The sequence below is a fragment of the Thermobia domestica genome, chromosome 1 (assembly GCF_964235325.1).
Source record: "Thermobia domestica chromosome 1, izTheDome1.hap1.1, whole genome shotgun sequence".
NCBI classification, from domain to species: domain Eukaryota; kingdom Metazoa; phylum Arthropoda; class Insecta; order Zygentoma; family Lepismatidae; genus Thermobia; species Thermobia domestica.
This window is the reverse complement of record NC_137454.1, coordinates 103,276,385-103,294,502: the sequence shown is the minus strand read 5'-3', so window position 1 is coordinate 103,294,502 and position 18,118 is coordinate 103,276,385. Positions and strand designations below refer to the sequence as shown.

The 18,118-nt window shown below is 35.0% G+C and overlaps 1 protein-coding gene across 2 annotated transcripts in view; it reads right to left on the bottom strand.

Moving 5' to 3' along the window:
* Positions 1–18,118, bottom strand: part of LOC145687808 (dual specificity calcium/calmodulin-dependent 3',5'-cyclic nucleotide phosphodiesterase 1-like) — a 714,058-nt gene that overhangs the window by 183,328 nt on the left and 512,612 nt on the right. For both annotated transcript variants that reach the window (XM_081761233.1, XM_081761240.1), the window contains exons 3-4: positions 15,525–15,690; positions 3,624–3,737 (exon numbers count right to left, since the gene is read on the bottom strand). In XM_081761233.1, the coding sequence (XP_081617359.1) occupies positions 3,624–3,737; positions 15,525–15,690 (280 nt within the window). The remainder of the gene's footprint in view (positions 1–3,623; positions 3,738–15,524; positions 15,691–18,118) is intronic.

The window sequence follows — 18,118 nt, the reverse complement described above, 5'->3', positions numbered from 1 at the left end:
ACAATTTCGTGCGGAAATTAATTCTAGGGAGTTGATTTAAGCACTTTTCCAATAGAATGGGGCAACTTGCCACACATCATGAGTGTCTGTCGCGAGAATTTATGACAAATTTACTACTGAAAGAACAGTAACCAAGGCTTTGTGGCCTCCGCGATCTCCGGACTTATCAACTTGTGATTTTTTTAAAATCTCAGCACTATGTAGGGGAATATATATGACAACAATTCACATACGTGGAATGAACTAAAAAAAACACGTAATGCCGTTACTACCACTGATTGTATCCCAATTACAGACAGTGTACCGGAATATTTTGAAAGGTGAGCAGACTGTCAAGGCAATCATTTTCAGCCATCTATTATGATCGACCATTAGATGTTAGATAATGTAATACAAACATGGGCCATAAATGAAGTAAAGCATTCAGACTTAATTTTTATTCATAAAAAATTAATGTATTGATAATTGTGTTGATGAAATTAAACTAAAATTTAGAAGCAGAGCAAGCTATCATAATAGACTTTGTATAAGAGAAAAAATAACATTATTGTTATAATCTAAAGGACAGAACTTCTGACTTATTCTTTTTTTTTAAATAATAATTTTCTTAAATTGTTATTTAGCAAGACAATATGCAAGAAGACATACTGCCAATGTTTACAATGGCGTAAAAAAGCACTTATTTAAAAGTCCAAACATCACATAAAGTAATAAAACAATGTGTTTCTCATTAGGTAAAAGCAAATTAACATATAAGATAAAATTATGATGAATTGATAACAGGTAATTAGGTTCTCAGACACTTTTGATTTCGTAAGTCATTAGGATAATGATGATACCTTCCTTGAAATGTCATCGAACTTTTTTTTTTTTAGGATTTGGTAAACATAAAAAATAAAGTATAATGGTCCTTCAAAAAATTAAAAAGATAATTTTAAAAAACGATGCACAAGGCCAATAATATATATAAAGATCAGGTTTCCAACCAAAGACCATTTTTCACTCAATCTCTAAGCAACAAGCCAACTGGAGGGTCTCAAAGATAAAGTTAGTCTCACATCAGAGCTTCAAAATCACGCATGGAGAAGTCTCTGAAAAATAGCCACTAGAATACTAACCATAAATATCGAAAGAAAAATAAATGATTTGTTTTCTCAATAACATCTGCAGTAGGTGAAATATAACACTATAAAAATATTATTTACACACCACAAGACTGAGGGAAGTCTCTGAAAATGACAAACGAATTTCTTTATTTAATATTTGACTAAGTTCTGTTCTTCAACTCAATAATAATTCCTTTGGTGTTAGGTAAGTAAAATAATTGCCTGCTATGCAGTTAGGTTTAATACTGTATCTGGTGTCAAACTCAACACTATTGATTTTTTAAAGTTAACTTTGTTTAATGTTAAGTTTGGCATTTGAAAATGATCCACTATACTACGTTATTTTTCTTTATATGACAATTCTTTCTAACGCTATTTGTTTGAGTAATAAAATGTCTTTCATGACAAAAAGAGATTGCAATAACAGGTATTTAAATTCGTATAGTCTGCATATATGAGCACCTTGGGAAAGACAATGGTATGTCGCATTTTATAACTTCGAGTGAACTGAGAAAGGTACTTTTGCGAAATTAAATTACTTACATACTGTTCTGTGGTTCGATACCAACCCATTCCACCTAATAACTCAATTTCATCAGACATGGTGCTTGTTATTGCCTTTCCTTGAGTCGTTCATATATTCTATCTATTAACTTATTTCTCTTCTATAAATATCCAAATATTTTAAAATTTTAGTATAATTAGAGTTCAATTTTCTTGATATGACAAAAACTATTTTCCATTGCATGTTTCAAGAGCATGGATGTTATCTATTTTTAAACGGGATTCACCTTTTGAAATAGTTTTCTGTAAGTTGTCTCTATCAAATGACTAACTTTCCAAAATTATTTTATTGATTGTAGTATTCATTGAGTTAATTTCAAAAATTACGAAAAAGTAATGAGGGCGCAGCGAAGATCCTTAATATGATCATTCATTGCCTTTGTAAACACACACATAGTTTAGTAACACTAACTAAATTCTTGGATTTGGTAAATTCAGACTATTGGAAACCTTCTTAGTCGTGAGTTTGTTGAAATTTCGACTAATCATAACACTGAAAGTAGCACAAGGTAATTAGTGATTATCTTTGTGATATAATAATATTCAGAGACATGTAGTAAATAAAGTAATCAGAATCAAATTAAAATAGCAATGGATTATATTATTTCTATTCAAAATAATTATACTAGCCTAAATAGTATTCTAAATTCTTAACATATTATATAACTTGGTGTATTCTTATCTATTAGGTAACGATTTACATATCTCTTCAAATAAGACCTTATATTGGTATTTATAGGTGGAAAAAGGTATCTATATTGTAAACTATACACTGGAAGTTCATGTAATAAAATTGAAATGATTTCTGGTGTTTTGTTGGTGTGATATAATTGATTTTAAATATATTTTGTTGCAGTTTCTGTTTTAAAAACTATATTTGTTTTCATCATTAAAAACTTAAAAACAGTTATAATATTTCGAAACGTGAGCAGAAAATTAATTTAAAATAAAAATAAAACATTGATAAATCATCATAAAATATTTCAATTGAAAGATACAGAGAAATGCAATGGAAGTTTACTTCAATACTATTAATAATTCAAAACTATCTTAAATTATAATATTGTTCAATTACTTTCACTAGCATGTTAAATATGGTAAATCATAGGCGAACAACTATTAAAAAACAAGTAATTGAAAGCTTATGAAACATTGTCTACTCACTTGCGTTGTTGTTCCAAGTGTGGTTTCTTTCTTTTGCAACATACTTCCACTTTTTGACTTCAATCCGCTTTATTCTATATATTGCAAGTATTTCAGAGTATCTCCCATAAATTATTTTGCTTTCGAACATTGCTAATTTGCGTATAGATGCATTGGCAGGGAATACAATACCCATCTCCCGCATTAAATTTAAAAATAAATCTCACTCAAAATAATTCCAGAGTATCCGATTAGTTCTCCAACCTAATTGCCAAGATCTGCATGGTTACTTGAGGCTTAACGAACAAATAATAACCACACATATACATACTGCTAACTACCGCAGATAATTAATAAGGCCTCTTATGACTGAGTGGTACAGAAAGCTTCTGTCTATCATACTGGAGAGCGGGCTTAAATTCCCCGACAATTCGGTGATTATTTTTCTCTTTGCCTTTTTCAGACCTTTTTTCCAAAGATAAACATAAAAAAAAACTTATTGTTGCTAGTACAAGGTTATACAATTGAGTAAGGAATGTCCTTTTATACATCATGACTGTACTTTCTCTAGTATACTGACCTCGTGAAGAGTTTACAGACCAGATATAGTTTCAAGTTTCCATTAACCAAAATATAGGGAGACAAGAATGTCGTTATGTCGTATAAGTCGGAGTAGAAGAAAATATTTTTTCTAACATAAAATACATTGTTATTATATGATTTTAATTTAAGATTCTAAATAAATGCTTTTTTCTTGTTGTGAGCTAAAAAATTTATATTTATGTAATTAGAATACGAAACTATACTTACTTAGTCTCATCTATGAACACAGCTTCCAAAACGCGCGCCGCGTATAATAAATTTTTCTGTAAAAGTTCCGCGGATATCTCGCCACGTTGTAACTGCCTAAGTAGGCATCGCAACCTGCAATGAAATAGAAATGTGTAAGTTAGTTTACAAAAGTATACAATAGTTTACAATATAGTATATACAGAAAGAAAAGACATGAGCACTTTGTAAAAATGTAGAGTTATGAACAACCAGAATTCTCTCAGTATTAGCAATAGGAAAATTTCACAGTCTCAACTAAGAGTAACATTCAATGCTGTTGAATATTACGCTATCTTTGATCTTTAACCTACTGGTTTGTATGAAGAATTGTCTTTCTGTTATCTTTTAAATGAACTAGAGTTTTAGTTACATGATTTCACAGACTCCCTCAAGTATAATTAAATGTCTCTCGCTTAACCAAAATAAAGTTACAGGTGCAATTCAGTCTTGCCAATAGGTCGTATATACAGGGTACGTCTGAAATATTTAAGCAGTTGACAAGGTTGCAAAGTTACTTCCTTGATGACAAAGCATCAGCTATATGCTCGAAATAGAGACAGGTACCACTGTTGCCAGGGAGATTTCTTAAGTATTCATAAGTTTTTCAAGAAAACTAAAGCATAAATTGCACTTAATCAGACATCAGCTCGATACTTCAAACGATAGTATAAAGGCAATGTAGGTTATAGAGTTTCCACATTATCCGAGTGTTTGACTGTCCGAGCAATTGGCTTCTTCATGTCACTCTCGTCTGGGTGAAACATGTCTGAATGAAAAAGAATACTCTGTCTTCCTGCTGGAACTATCACAGAGTACAGTATTTGCTTCAAAGGACAATATAGAGGTGTAAGTGGTTACTCTATATTCATGTTCCAGCATAGAAACTTTTGATAAGCTTCTCGAAATTGCTCCAAGCTTCAAGTAGACGCTGACAACAAAAGAGATATGAAAAATACGGACTGGCGTGACTTATTAATGTTTCCTCTTGGGCAAGGTAGAAGACATTCAAATGAATGACCAAATCTTCTTCCACCTCATCGAGAAACTGAGAAACTGATTGTTTTAGTTATTAGCTTGCTCAATACCCGGAGAGCACAGATATTTCAGAATTATTTTGGTAAATAACCTTGTATAGGTTTAAAAAGGCTTACAGTCAGGATGGTCGTGGAAACCAATCCAGAAGATGAAATTTCAATCTATAGAAAGTTTCCTAAATCACAACACCATGTACCCAAACTGTGTTCCTATTAGCTCTATTAACAAGCTGAAATGGGTTATTCATGGCAAATTCACGATTAGTGTAATAAGTAAAAAATATTTTCTACTCCAGTTCTGTTGCATGGATGAAGACAAAACTTTCAGCAATTCGTTGATATTTCAATGCCTATCTATGTCGTATCTATTTGCTCTTATAAACCAGTGTTTCATGTAATAACCAAAATATTCAGGAAAAAGGGAAATTTATAGGTTCTTAAAAATCATCTTTTATTTAACTCACATATCTATTACATCATTTGTAGGCTAGAATACTGTAAATCGAACGAAATATAAACCGTATCACTGTGGCAATTATAGCATGAACTATAGACATTTCAAAAGAATCTAGCGATTTCTTTATGAAATTAAGTGTTCCTGAAGTTTCATCATTGTAGAAATGAATGCTCGCCAGTGGGTTCTGTAGAGTGGGATAGAATTAGAGAAATACATTTGGGGTGCTATAAGATTTTAAAAAATAAACACAAATGAGCATTTGTCGATAATGAAGATTAACTTTAAAAAATGTTCACAGGTAATCCCGAAAAATTAGGGAAAGACAGGTAGAGATGGACCCCCTGGGTGAGACAAACCAGAGCCATAATTCGTAAACTATCCACCAGAGTGCAGCATGAATATTGGTGTAGTAGTATGGCGGATGTGTGCTAGACACTGTGGGCCTTATGCAGAGTCGTTCTGACTAGTGATTAGTGCCATACTAAAGAGTTTGACTAGCATTACGTTTCCTGCAGTAGTCAAGCCTTTAAAATGACGCTAATCACACGTCAAAACGAATCTGCATAAGGCGGTGTGTGTTTTCCTGAAGCAGAAGTCTACACGTTTCTTCAGTAGACGAGATTTTTGGTTTCAGGTAGGTCAAAACTTTTCTTTACGACATTTCATTGAAAGTAATCTTCAACATTCTTGAGGTAGGTTTCTTCGATTTTGTGTTTTGCTATCATATTTCATCTTAAAAGAATGTGTTAATGAAAATACTGAAGTTTCCCGCATTCAAAAACTACAAGTAAACTATCCTTCTTACTTTTCCTTCTTGAGATAGATGGACCACTGCAATTGTGGGAGAGATGGACCACACAGGAAGTGTCATAATGTTTGTGATTTGTGTAGCAAAGTTTTCAAATACACAAAACAAGATGCAATATACGGTACAATGTATTTACTGGCACTCATTTTTCTTCTTAAAACATGAAATACAATGCATAAGTTTCATGTATTTTTGCTACTTACAAATGTTTCTTTTTTAGATTCCATGTTAAAAAGAAAGTTCATTTTTAGATTTTCTATCTTTCTATCTTAGTTTAATCAATATTACACCATATGAAATGAATATCAGATTTCAGTAAAAAATTGATAATTGTAGAAAACTTACTTTATTAATATAAAGTTTAAAGACAAAACTGTTCCAAATTATTTCTTTATTTCTTTATTTTTTAGGTTCGGCATATGGTCTATCACTCCCACAGTGAATAGTCCATCTAATCTATAGTACTGTGGGATAGATGGACCAGTCAACCATTATTTCAAGCTTAAATTTTGGGTAGAAATAAATATTTTTTTTGATTCTAAAAAACCTTTAGTTATGGTTACAGAAAGTTCTTTCTTGCATTTTCTGCAGAGAAACGTGCTCTACATGCACAATTATTCGAGTTATTGGAGGAAGAAAAATGTGGTCCATCTCTGCTGAATATACTTTATCACTGCGATGGTAAAATAGTGACAACGTACGGAAGGAAGCATCATCTACTCATTGTGGGCAAGTATTTGGGATGTCATTCACCACTATTCGCGCAAACTGAATCCTGAAAATGATTACATTAAAAAAAAACTCTAGAAAAGCAATTTGAAAAAGTTCTGTGAAACAGAAAGTGTGACTGATCAGCGGAAGGGAAGAAGAGTCCACCGAGAACTGCGATGACGGATAGGGTTTGAAGCGAATAAGACAGAGTGTGGTACAGAGCTATAAAAATCTATTTGATGACGGTAAAAATTCCAGACATTCCAGAAATCGGGACAGAAACTACATCTGTTCCCGAAAAAAACTGTTTCTTTACTACTTATCTAATACAGATAAACTAAGTCACACTCACTATTTTCAAAATGTAGCAGAGATTGCTAATGGAGTAAAACCAGAAATTGCGAATTTAGATTTGGGGGGAGCGAAAGATCATTTTCAGATTACTTTTCAATGACTAAAGATTACTTTGTGATGTAAATTTTGCGCGTGGATTCTAATTAGTCCTTACTTCCTTTGGAGTGAAGATGGAAACTGTCACTATCAAATACAGCGGGCCATACTGTAAGATTTAGTTATCCTAATAACACAGCAAAACACGGATATAAGCACGGCCTGGATTCTCAAAAACAGGACCACTGTCTTCACAGTTTCCATGATGGTTAAAGCAATGATTCTAGGAAAGTTCATCTATCTTAATACATCGAATACTGCAGAGTTCTCCTCACATTTCCCCTTGTTATCTTCTTATCGGGGTTCCTTAACGAAGAAATTATTCAAAGAAAGCCGGAAAGTGTCCTGGAACTAAATATATGTATATACAAGTAACCCATAAACGTGAGTAACATGAACCGTTACAGTTATCAAGAAACAAATTACAGTATTATTACATTTATGGTAAAATTGTAGTGTTGCCTTTACGTGAATGGTTTTGTTAAGTGTAGACGCGAAAATTTATGTAGGGACGAAATGTGACAATAATTTAGTAGCAACTAGATCGATGTATTTTATGATCCCTAACCAGATGGAAGAAAAGAAAGAATAAAGCTTAGGTCACGAATCTCTGCCGCGATTCTAATTCTTCGTTGCCGTGAATCGCGGCAGAGATTCGTGAGCTAAGCTATACACAAACGTGTTTTTATCTAAAAATAAAAAATATTTTTAGATAAAAAAGTAACAAAAGTTAACATTACATTGAAAAGAAAAAAAATAAAAATCCAGAGCTTTAAGAAGCAAAATGGACCCTGTTGTGGTATTTCTATTTTCCTAGGGTTAAGATGCGCATCAACTGAATAGCTTAATTGTAGTTAGAAGAATACCACAACTTTACAACTAGTATTAAGTTTTGATATACCGCATAAGTCTGCGTACTTTGAACGAACTATGCACATAATGATATAGTGTAAGAATTATGTGATAGCATAAAAAAACAATTAAAAGCCCAAGCAATTCTGTTGGCAAATATTTATAATCAATTTACACAAATCTAACATACAAACTTCTGAAGATTCTAACCAACCCAGTGTAATTTTTGAATAATAATGAATATAATATGATACTGATGATGATGATGATGATGATGAAGAAGAAGAAGAAGAAGAAGAAGAAGAAGAAAAAGAAAGAAAGAAATTGGGCCCTTTCTTAATATCCGCCTACATTTTGACAGCAAAACTCTCCTGTCCATAAATGTAATTTTAGATAGGAAAACTCTGTTAAATTAAACCCACTACTTCCCTTTTCTTAATAATATTTATTTGCCCCTTTTTAGCTTCTCATCTTGTAGCTCTTTTATCTTAGTATAAAGGTTAGCCTATTTCAGTACGCAGCTGTCTTTTATTCCATCACCTTGTATTGTGTCTGCTTCCCTCTGTCTCCGCATAAGCTAATGAAATCCCGGATATTTCGAAGCTCTAAGCTTAATTACTTTTTAGTCCTCTCATTTCGTCCTTTTTGTTATGTCTTCTGGCAAACATCTTTTGCTATCTTTTTCTTATCATTATTTTTTATTTTTCTTTACTGTTTCATCTTGCCATTTCTATATAAGCTCCAAGTCAGCACGTAGACATAAAGAAAATTTATCCCTATTGTGCTAGGAAATTCAAGTGCAAAAGCGGAAAATGTAAGGGAAATTACCCTAAATTGTAATGGACTTATAGGTTAATTTAACCACAGACAATACAAAATGAACTTAAGCCATTAAATTTTGAGAAATGTACAGTTTTATTATTATTGTCTAGTTCTATTTTTAAATAATTTTGGCTTACTCAAACTCTTTTTCTATCTTGTTTGTCAGTGTGAGCGTCTGTCTGTTCGAGGGATAAAAGAAATCTCAAGAGCTACTTCAATGATTACCATTAATTTTGGCTAGGAAGTAGAAAGTCAAAACTTAGGAATCGAGTTCGTTGGCGGGGTGATTCATGCTACGAAAGTAGTAGAAATCAACCATTTCCAGTTTTAACGTTGATCACTGTAGAGCAAAAACAATAATAGATAGCGAGAAGGTATATGCTTTCTCCATTCTAATCTCTTTACTAAAACCGGAAGTGTTCGAAATCCGCCGTGATGCCAATGCCAGTTTCAATATCAATTGAGAAAATATTACGCCAATCAAACCAAACTCCTTCACGTAGTGTACATGTTGCACTGCTGCTTATATTTACTGAAAGTTCCAAAATTTAGAACACGACAAAAATAATGTATGTTAACAATTATAATAGGTGTATTTGGCGTCCATGTCCCGTCCTGTGACAGAGTAGTCCTGGTACGTTTCTGCGACAACAGGCAGTTGAGGAGTTTCAAAGAGTGGCGTTGGACGATAGCAACAACCCTGGCAGTGTGAAGCTGGAGATCCCAGTGGTGCAGCGCTGCATCATCAAGTTCCTCCTGAAGGACGGTGTGAAACCTGCTGAAATCTTCAGAAGATTAAGTGCGAAATATGGCGAAGAAACTCTCTTTCAGCCGCTAGTGCACGAGTGGTGTTCAAAATTCAAGGCAAGAAGAGAAGAGAATCCGTTCTCAACGTGGTCCGTACTCCACGCCGAGCTAGGCAGTCAATGAAATCAACATTCGTCGGGTGGAGCAGCACATTCTAAGTATTCAACGCATCAGTGTGGGACACTTGAGTGTGAAAACAAACATCAGCGTGAGAATTGTAGACACGATAATCTACGAACACCTGCACTTCCGGAAAATCACAGGCAGATGGGTCCAGAAATGCTAACATTCGGACAGAAGAATGTAGGGAAAATGTCTTGTCTCAGCATCTGAAGCGATTTCAGAGAGAAGGCGAGAGTTTCCGCGCAAAGATTATTTGAGAGCTGAATGTATCATTACACTCCGGAGTAAAAGCGTTCCAGTATTGAGTTAGGCATCCAGACTCGTTGCCGGTGAAAAAAAAAAAAAAAATTAAAGAAACAAGCGCGCGCTACCAAAGTGATGTTCACGGTATTCTGGGACAAAGAAAGGGTGAAATGCGCTGGTTTCCTGGCAAACACGGCCACAATCAATGATGCGTACTACAGCAATCTACTCCGGACTAAAGTCAAAGAGGCTTTGAGAAGAAAATAGTCACAGACGGTGAAGGATAGGTCATCATCCTGCGTGACAACGCGCGTCCTCATAAGGACAGGACAATGGTCACAGCTATCAGCAAACTTGGTAGGTAGATTCTAGACCCCGATCTGTCGTCTTACGATTTCCAATTTTGGGTCCACTCAAGGAGCACTTGTGAGGACAAAAGTTCCACACCGACGACAAAGTCAAAACGTGTGTGCTGAAATGGCTGAAAGATCGTCCCAAAGTATTATATGCCGCATTGATACGGGCATATCGGCAATCCCACACCAATAGGACAGTATATATATATATGATTATTATTGTATTACCTACATTTCAAATTCTGTATATCTGACTGGTCTTAAAGAAAGGAAGTTAACATTTTCTATTCTCTATTCTAAATGTCCTCGTTCTTGTACGTTACAAATAATTTTCAATCTAACATGGTGATAAACTTGGTTGATCGCTGTTCCTGCGGTAGCACCATAAAAAACATTATTTTTTTTATCTTTATAGCATAACGAGTACCGTATAAACATATAAACATGAGTAGACCTCCATCTTTTAAAAAAATAATAATGTAAGAAGTAAGAAAAATATGTGAATAGTTTGATTTAAAATATTTTAAGTTTAGAATTACAGTGTTTTTGTTCTAAATGCGAGGACTTCGAATTAACATATTGAGATCCATTCGGAAATTGCAGACAAGGTCTCATAAAATAAATACAAGCATGATTATATCTACTTTCTATAGTTCAAACAGATCCGAATTTATGGTTTGACGTATTTATGAACTGGTTTGGTTTGTTACAGCCATAGGAGTACATAAACGATTGTTCTTATTATCTTAAACGGGTTATTATGTAAAATATATGAAAATACTCGATAGCCCTGAGAAATTCCAAAATTGTAATCATTCTGGACATGGAGGAATTTAAACTTTTCTTTAGCGAATACACTTAGAAACTATTCCGGAAAACACTCGTTATTTCGCTTCATGAAGTCTATGAGCGTCCCAAATCGGTTGTTTCACAGCCACCTTTACTAAAAGCGAAATTTACGTTCGGTTAAAATTTGCATCTCAAACAACTTTAACTAGTTATTTTTCGTTATTCCAATTGAGAAGTTAAGCGTACAAAAAATGCATAACATTTTTATGACGAGGCGTTTTGGCGGTGTCACGATGTCTACGATTTGCAACAATCGCAATCAACAAGGAAGTATTCTAACTTAATCTGAAGACTCCAGTGATAATTGCGATTAACTGAAAGTGTCTAAGATATTGAGATACCATATTTTCTTTCAAAAAGTGAAGTATATATATATATATATATATATATATATATATATATATATATATATATGCGTTATCACATTATATTTTAATTTCGAAATTGAATTACACTTCACTATCAAAAACTTTTCTTTGAATATAAATATAAAATTATGTTGTGTGTGGTGTGGTTGCATAAGTTTTGAATATAATATTGGCTGTTGCATAAAAGGGAAGTTATATTAGTCATTCTCGATTGTTACAAGATAAATCAAATTATTTTTAAATGACTTCCACATGTACTTGAATATGATCATTTATCCTTACATGACGAACTTTCTTTATACAATTCGTTCCAGAGTACCGGAAAATTATGAAACATATTTATATAAATAAAAATGAAAGTGACTATGGTTGTGACTTAATAACTCTTGAACTATTCGACCGATTGCGATCAAATTTGCCACATAGATGAAGTTCGGATCTGGAATGGCCTTTATCATTTCACTTTGACGGTGCAGTTTAGGGAAGAAGAGGAGGATATTATATAAAATAACGAGTTTGTTTGTGTGTTTGTCTGTCTGTGTGCGGCCTGGGGACCAGACGAGTGGACCGAGAGTTACCAAATGTTGGTCAGGGGTACCTTGGGCCAGGCCCCAGATTAAGCCGAAGGCCTTTCTTCAAATTTCGAACCAGTCTCAGGGAGGGCATTTACCGGAACCGGTTTTGGAACCAGACAAATTGACGGAGAGTTACAAAATTTTAGTCACGAATACCTTGGTCCAGGCTCCAGACCAAAGTTAAACGTTTTTGTCAAAATTCGAACCAGGGAAGTCTCAGGGGGGCGTTTTACTGTGACATGTAAAAGTAGTAGAAAATGACCGATATTAGTGCCGAATTCATAGTTTTCGCTGTCGCTGAAATCAATTGTTAAACTCCGACCGCATTAACTTACAAATTCACGATATTCGGCTCCGGGCCGGGGGTCGCCGGGCGGGGGGATGAGATACCGAGACATATAAAAGTAATCAAAATGACCGATATTAGTGTCAAATCCATAGTTTTCGCGGTCGCTGAAATCAATGGTGACACTTCCATTAGCGATGACTTGCAAATTTAGTTACAATTGTATGCGGGCCGGGAGTCAGCGAGGGGAGGGATCCGAGACATGTAAAAAATAGCGCAAAATGTCCGGTATTTGTATCAAATCCATAATTTTCGCGGTCGCTGAGATCAGTGGTGATACTGCCACAAGCGTTGACTTCGAAATACAGCCCGCGTGGGAAGCATGGGTAGACCCTATATTCAGCTAGTATATATATATATATATATATATATATATATATATATATATATATATATATATATATATATATATATATATATATATATATATATATAAATGAGCGAAAATGCGAAAATGACAGATATCAGTGTGGAATCCATAGTTTTCGGGGTCGCTGGGATAAACATTGACGTTTGCGGTGCCGTTTAAATCCAAAGTCAATCCCGCAACTTGTGGACGGGGAGGGGCGAGATATATATAAAAATGATCGAAAATGACCGATATTAGAGAGCGGTTCAATAACAGTAAAAAATGACTCACTAACGGAACATATTACTAATTTTTCTTATATCATCCCAGCGAAGCGAATGATTGACGCTGGTATTTAGACACTGCAGATACTATTTGAAAGTAATCCCTTGAACCACTTGCAATAGGCGTCATAGTTTTCAAGATAGGACTTTTATATTGTAACTTTTCGTTCTTTCGGCGCACTAAAAAAAGGCATTTTTTGACACACTTTTATTAGAACTTCTATTTTTCATTTGGTTTAAAGATGAAGTTCCTGGAGTTTTATAGTGTTACTTTCCCGCAGCCTTTAATACCAGATAATATTGGTAAGGCTTTTTGTCTCTAATTTTCTAAATTTGGTCTCGAGTATCTGACACATGTTAAATCATTGTATCAACACGTAAATACTTGTTTCCAAGAGGTGTAACACTAATGATAGAAAACGATGTAGAATTAGTGTTGTGTCAATCTTGATATTCAGCAACTAAGCTTTTAATGGTAAATACAACGTGCAGGCACCTGCAAAGCTTTCAAACGTAGTAGATTAGAAGCTCTCGTGATTGGAACAATGTCTTTCTTATCGTTTTATTATACAAATCATTAATTTCACCTAGTTGTTAAACTACACATAACATTCTTTTGTCGATTATCAAAAATAATATTATATTGGAGTATTAAGCCTCTCACAATTTCTTTCTTTTGTAAATCGAGTCCAAATAAGAGGAAGGAAAAATATGTACAGTACACTGTATTTGTTCTATTTTCTGACTGGTGAAAAAAAAAAAAAGAATTTTCATCCTAAATTTGGGCGTGTATCTTTACATATAGGGACAACCAACTTTTACAGGATTCCTAGGTGAACATTTATATTTTCCTTTCTCACATTGAATTATGATTTAACTTGGCTAAGAGAATATTAGGCTGTTTGTTAATCCATCCCTAATATTCTCCTCACACAAACTTTATTAAAACTTTTAGTTTTATTATACATACTATTTTTAGAACAGGATTCAGAGATGAAATGTTCCTTTAAATTTAAGTTGGATTTTGAAATATAAATTAAAGGGAAACCCTTTTTGGATTTGCATCACCGGGTGAACACTTTACAATTGTCATGTGGATATATATATTGTAACTGGTAACCAATGATTACACTGAAACAAAAAACGCGTTATTATGCTTAATACCTATTGCAGATATGTGAAAAAGTTTGAGAAAAATTCGAAAATCCTATGACGAAAACTGAGTTGGCAACCGAGATCGTTCAGTCTGACAGTTTGCGATTCCTTTCTTTGGAGTTTTGGTGAACAAATCAGCACCTAAACAAGAAGCTGCTGCTTTATTAACCAAAAGCAGAAGAATGTTCGTCAATTAAAGAAGAAATTCAACGTATCACTCTAAGAATAGAGCTGCAATTATACGAGAATGTAATCAAATTTTCGTCAACAGATCAAAAAAGTTGTGCCAGAAGAATTGTGAGAACCATTGCTAGATATCATACTAATCTCCTTTCTCTTCCAGGCATTCCCTTCGTTGCATTCTCTTCTAGGCATTTTTTTTTTTTTTTAACTTTCGGAACTTACCTGTGTGAAAAAATAAAGGTCTCCAAAATGAAATATACAAAAAATATTTAAGATCCAAGTTAAGTGATGAGCATTTGAAGTTTCTGCTGATAATTTTCACTAATTAACTTGATCCACAACTGAAAACAATTATCAGTGAAAAATTTCACCTACATAAATCTCATTAATCATAACTGTAATACTTAATTTCACTATGTGAATTTATATGTGATATATATATATATTTTTAAATAAATCTCGTCTTTAATTGCAGTTAAACGTTCAATTTCATTATGTATATGAGTTATAGTTTCTTAATTGGTCGTCAAAATTAATTGTGGCGGTACTCGCTGCCCAGTGTTATCCAGGCCCGCAACCACCCACAGAGCTTTGGGGGAGGGGCATGAATATGTTAGGGGGGGCAAGTCGCCAAAGAGTTTCTTACAAATATCTAAATTGTGTTTTTTGAATTAATAATAGAAATTTATATTGAGGCTTGGGGGGCCACGGAAAGTTTAGGGGGGCCAGGCCCCTTATCCCCCTCTAGTTGCGGGCCTGGTGTTATCCCACGGGCCGTAGTTTGAAGATCCCTGATTTAAAGGCTTGGGCACTGTGCTAATAAGCAATTTTTGAAGGACTACTTGTATAACATTTGATTTTGTTAGTTATAAGTAAAAATTTTTAGTACATAATACAAACATCTAGTGGCGTACGCAGAATTTCTTAAAGGATAGAGGGAATTTCAAGCTTCCAAATTCATATTATTTCAGATGTTTGTAGTTATACCTTAATGTGATAAATGTTTAGTTTTGCATAATTATCTTCTCAAGGAGAGGTGGGGCTAAAATCTGGAAATCTTCCTTTGCGTATGCCAGCGTAAGCAGTTATATTTACATTATTGTCTTACCTCAAGGCAGCCTTATCGCAGGCATCTGGAGTGTCCACAGCGGGTAAGTTGTCTGTTGTGAGGTCCACTGCATCGAGAGCCTCATCATCCGTGACAGATACCTGAGAGGTCCGCGATAACTGCTTCTTACTACTGCTTCGTCGAACAATCGTCAGAGAACCCTGTTCTGGAACAGAAATAATAGAAAAAAAAGGCTAATGAGATTTCGCCAAAACATACAAGAAACAAACAAAGTCATTTCTTTTTCAGCAAAATTGAAGAGAAAATGAGTTATTGATTAACGGATGATAGGATTAAATGACATCTTATCTTCTGTTCAATTTTCCTTCAAAACGATTTCAAAAGATGTAGTTTTTTTTTTTTTTCAAGTCTAAAATAGTTCAGTATTAGACTTTCTTTTTCTACTAACTTGGGAACAAATGGATAATTTACGGTAACATAAAGAGACTTACAACTTTTCTATGTATAAAAGGAGAGAAAAAAAAAACACTTTGTACAAATTGATTCAACAGTTTTGAAACTATTGAAAAGAATACACATTTTTGCTGACGAGAATACAATTAGCTCGACAGTGAATGTCTTTGAAACAAACGGTTTTTGTCAAACGAGAGAAGCAGCTGATACACTTCCGACAAATTAAAGGTAAAAATTAAGTAAGAATAGCGTCCAACATTGTTTTCACAAAATGACTATTTAATTACTGAGTCACTCATTATCTGCACATCCTAGGCATAGCTCTATTAAGGACTTCTTGACTTAATTATAATAGAGAGTCTTATTTCGGAGGAATATGAGTTGATGTGTACAAGTGAATAATCTAACTAATAAAGATGTATTCTTTTAGTTCGTGTATACTGATATTCGTAATCCTATTTTTATTTTGTTTTATAAAATACGTGAACCGGTTTGGGTACAAAACCTCGCGGCCAGAACCTCGCGGCGACAACCTCGCGGCGACAACCTCGCGGACCAAAACCTCGCCTGGCCAAAACCTCGCCTCCCGAAACCTCGCGGCCCAAAATCTCGCCAGGCCGAAACCTCGCCTGGCCAAAACCTCGCCGCCCAAAACCTCGCGGGACAAAATCTCGCCGGGCCAAAACCCCGCCTGGCCAAAACCTCGCCGCCCAAAACGTCGCGGGCCAAAATCTCGCGGGGCCAAAACCTCGCCTGGCCAAAACCTCGCCACCCAAAACCTCGCGGGCCAAAATCTCGCCGGGCCAAACCCTCGCGCCCCAAAATATCGCCATACCCAAAATCTCGCCTGACCAAAATGTAAATGTTCCAACAGATGATAAGGATGACGGTATAAAAGACGCTGTTTCAGAAGAAGTATCACGGGTATTTAACCAAGTCCCGCGATACCATATGAAAATTCTATTTCTGTATTAGAGGATTTCAATGTGAAGGTAGGGCGACAGGATGTTTTTAAACTGGTTATAGGGAAAGAAAGTCTGCATAAGGAAAGTAATGACAACTAACGAGGTTAGTTTCGTGAACTTTGGAACATCCAAAAACTTAAAATTTTAACAAAAATCTAATAATATTTATGAAAATATGAAACAATATATGAGTTTTTACGACGTCCCTTGATTATGTCCTATAGGTTAAAGGAGACGTAGATGACCAGGATGAAGGAAATGATCAAATAAAGAAAGTGGGAGGAAACGGGAATAACCCGAGAAAGCCCACGCACACGATGTTTTGTATCTTATTATTATTATTATTATTATTATTATTATTATTATTATTATTATTATTATTATTATTATTATTATTATTATTATTATTATTTGTAATGTGGAATTGCATATTAGGAAACACATTGGGTAAATTTTAAAGAAAAGTTTCATTCGCGGCGAGGTTTTGGGCGGCGAGGTTTTGGCCCGGCGAGATTTTGTCCCGCGAGGTTTTGGGCGGCGAGGTTTTGGCCACGCGAGGTTTTGGGCGGCGAGGTTTTGGCCACGCGAGGTTTTGGCCCAGCGAGATTTTGTCCCGCGAGGTTTTGGGCGGCGAGGTTTTGGCCACGCGAGGTTCGGGCCCGGCGAGATTTTGTCCCGCGAGGTTTTGGGCGGCGAGGTTTTGGCCCGGCGAGATTTTGTCCCACGAGGTTTTGGCCGGCGAGATTTTGGGCGGCGATGTTTCGGCCGCGAGATTTTGTCCGTATACCACGTGAACCATACAGTAGTCGAGACTGACTAACGTAACTTAATTGGTATTTATTTGTACCTAAATAAATTGTAAGTAGTTTTCCGCACCTACCTCTCTTTCCATTTCACTTTCTTTTTGCAAGTCGTATTGTGATAGCTTCAGAAATTACTGCACTTTGTTCGAAATACCGGTACTTCTTTTAATCTTCATACGTATTAATTGTAGGCTAATGAAAAGATGAAATGAAATCATTGAATTTTATGTCCCACGCTTATGCCGGTTAGACTAAACGAGACGGTGATGATGAGAAATGAATGAAATGAAGAAAGTGGGAAGAAACAGGAGAACCCCGAGGAAACCCACGAACACAATATTTGTCCACCACTAGGCTCACTTAGCGAGAGCTGGAATCGAACCCAGAACCCCATGCACCAGAGGTGAATGCT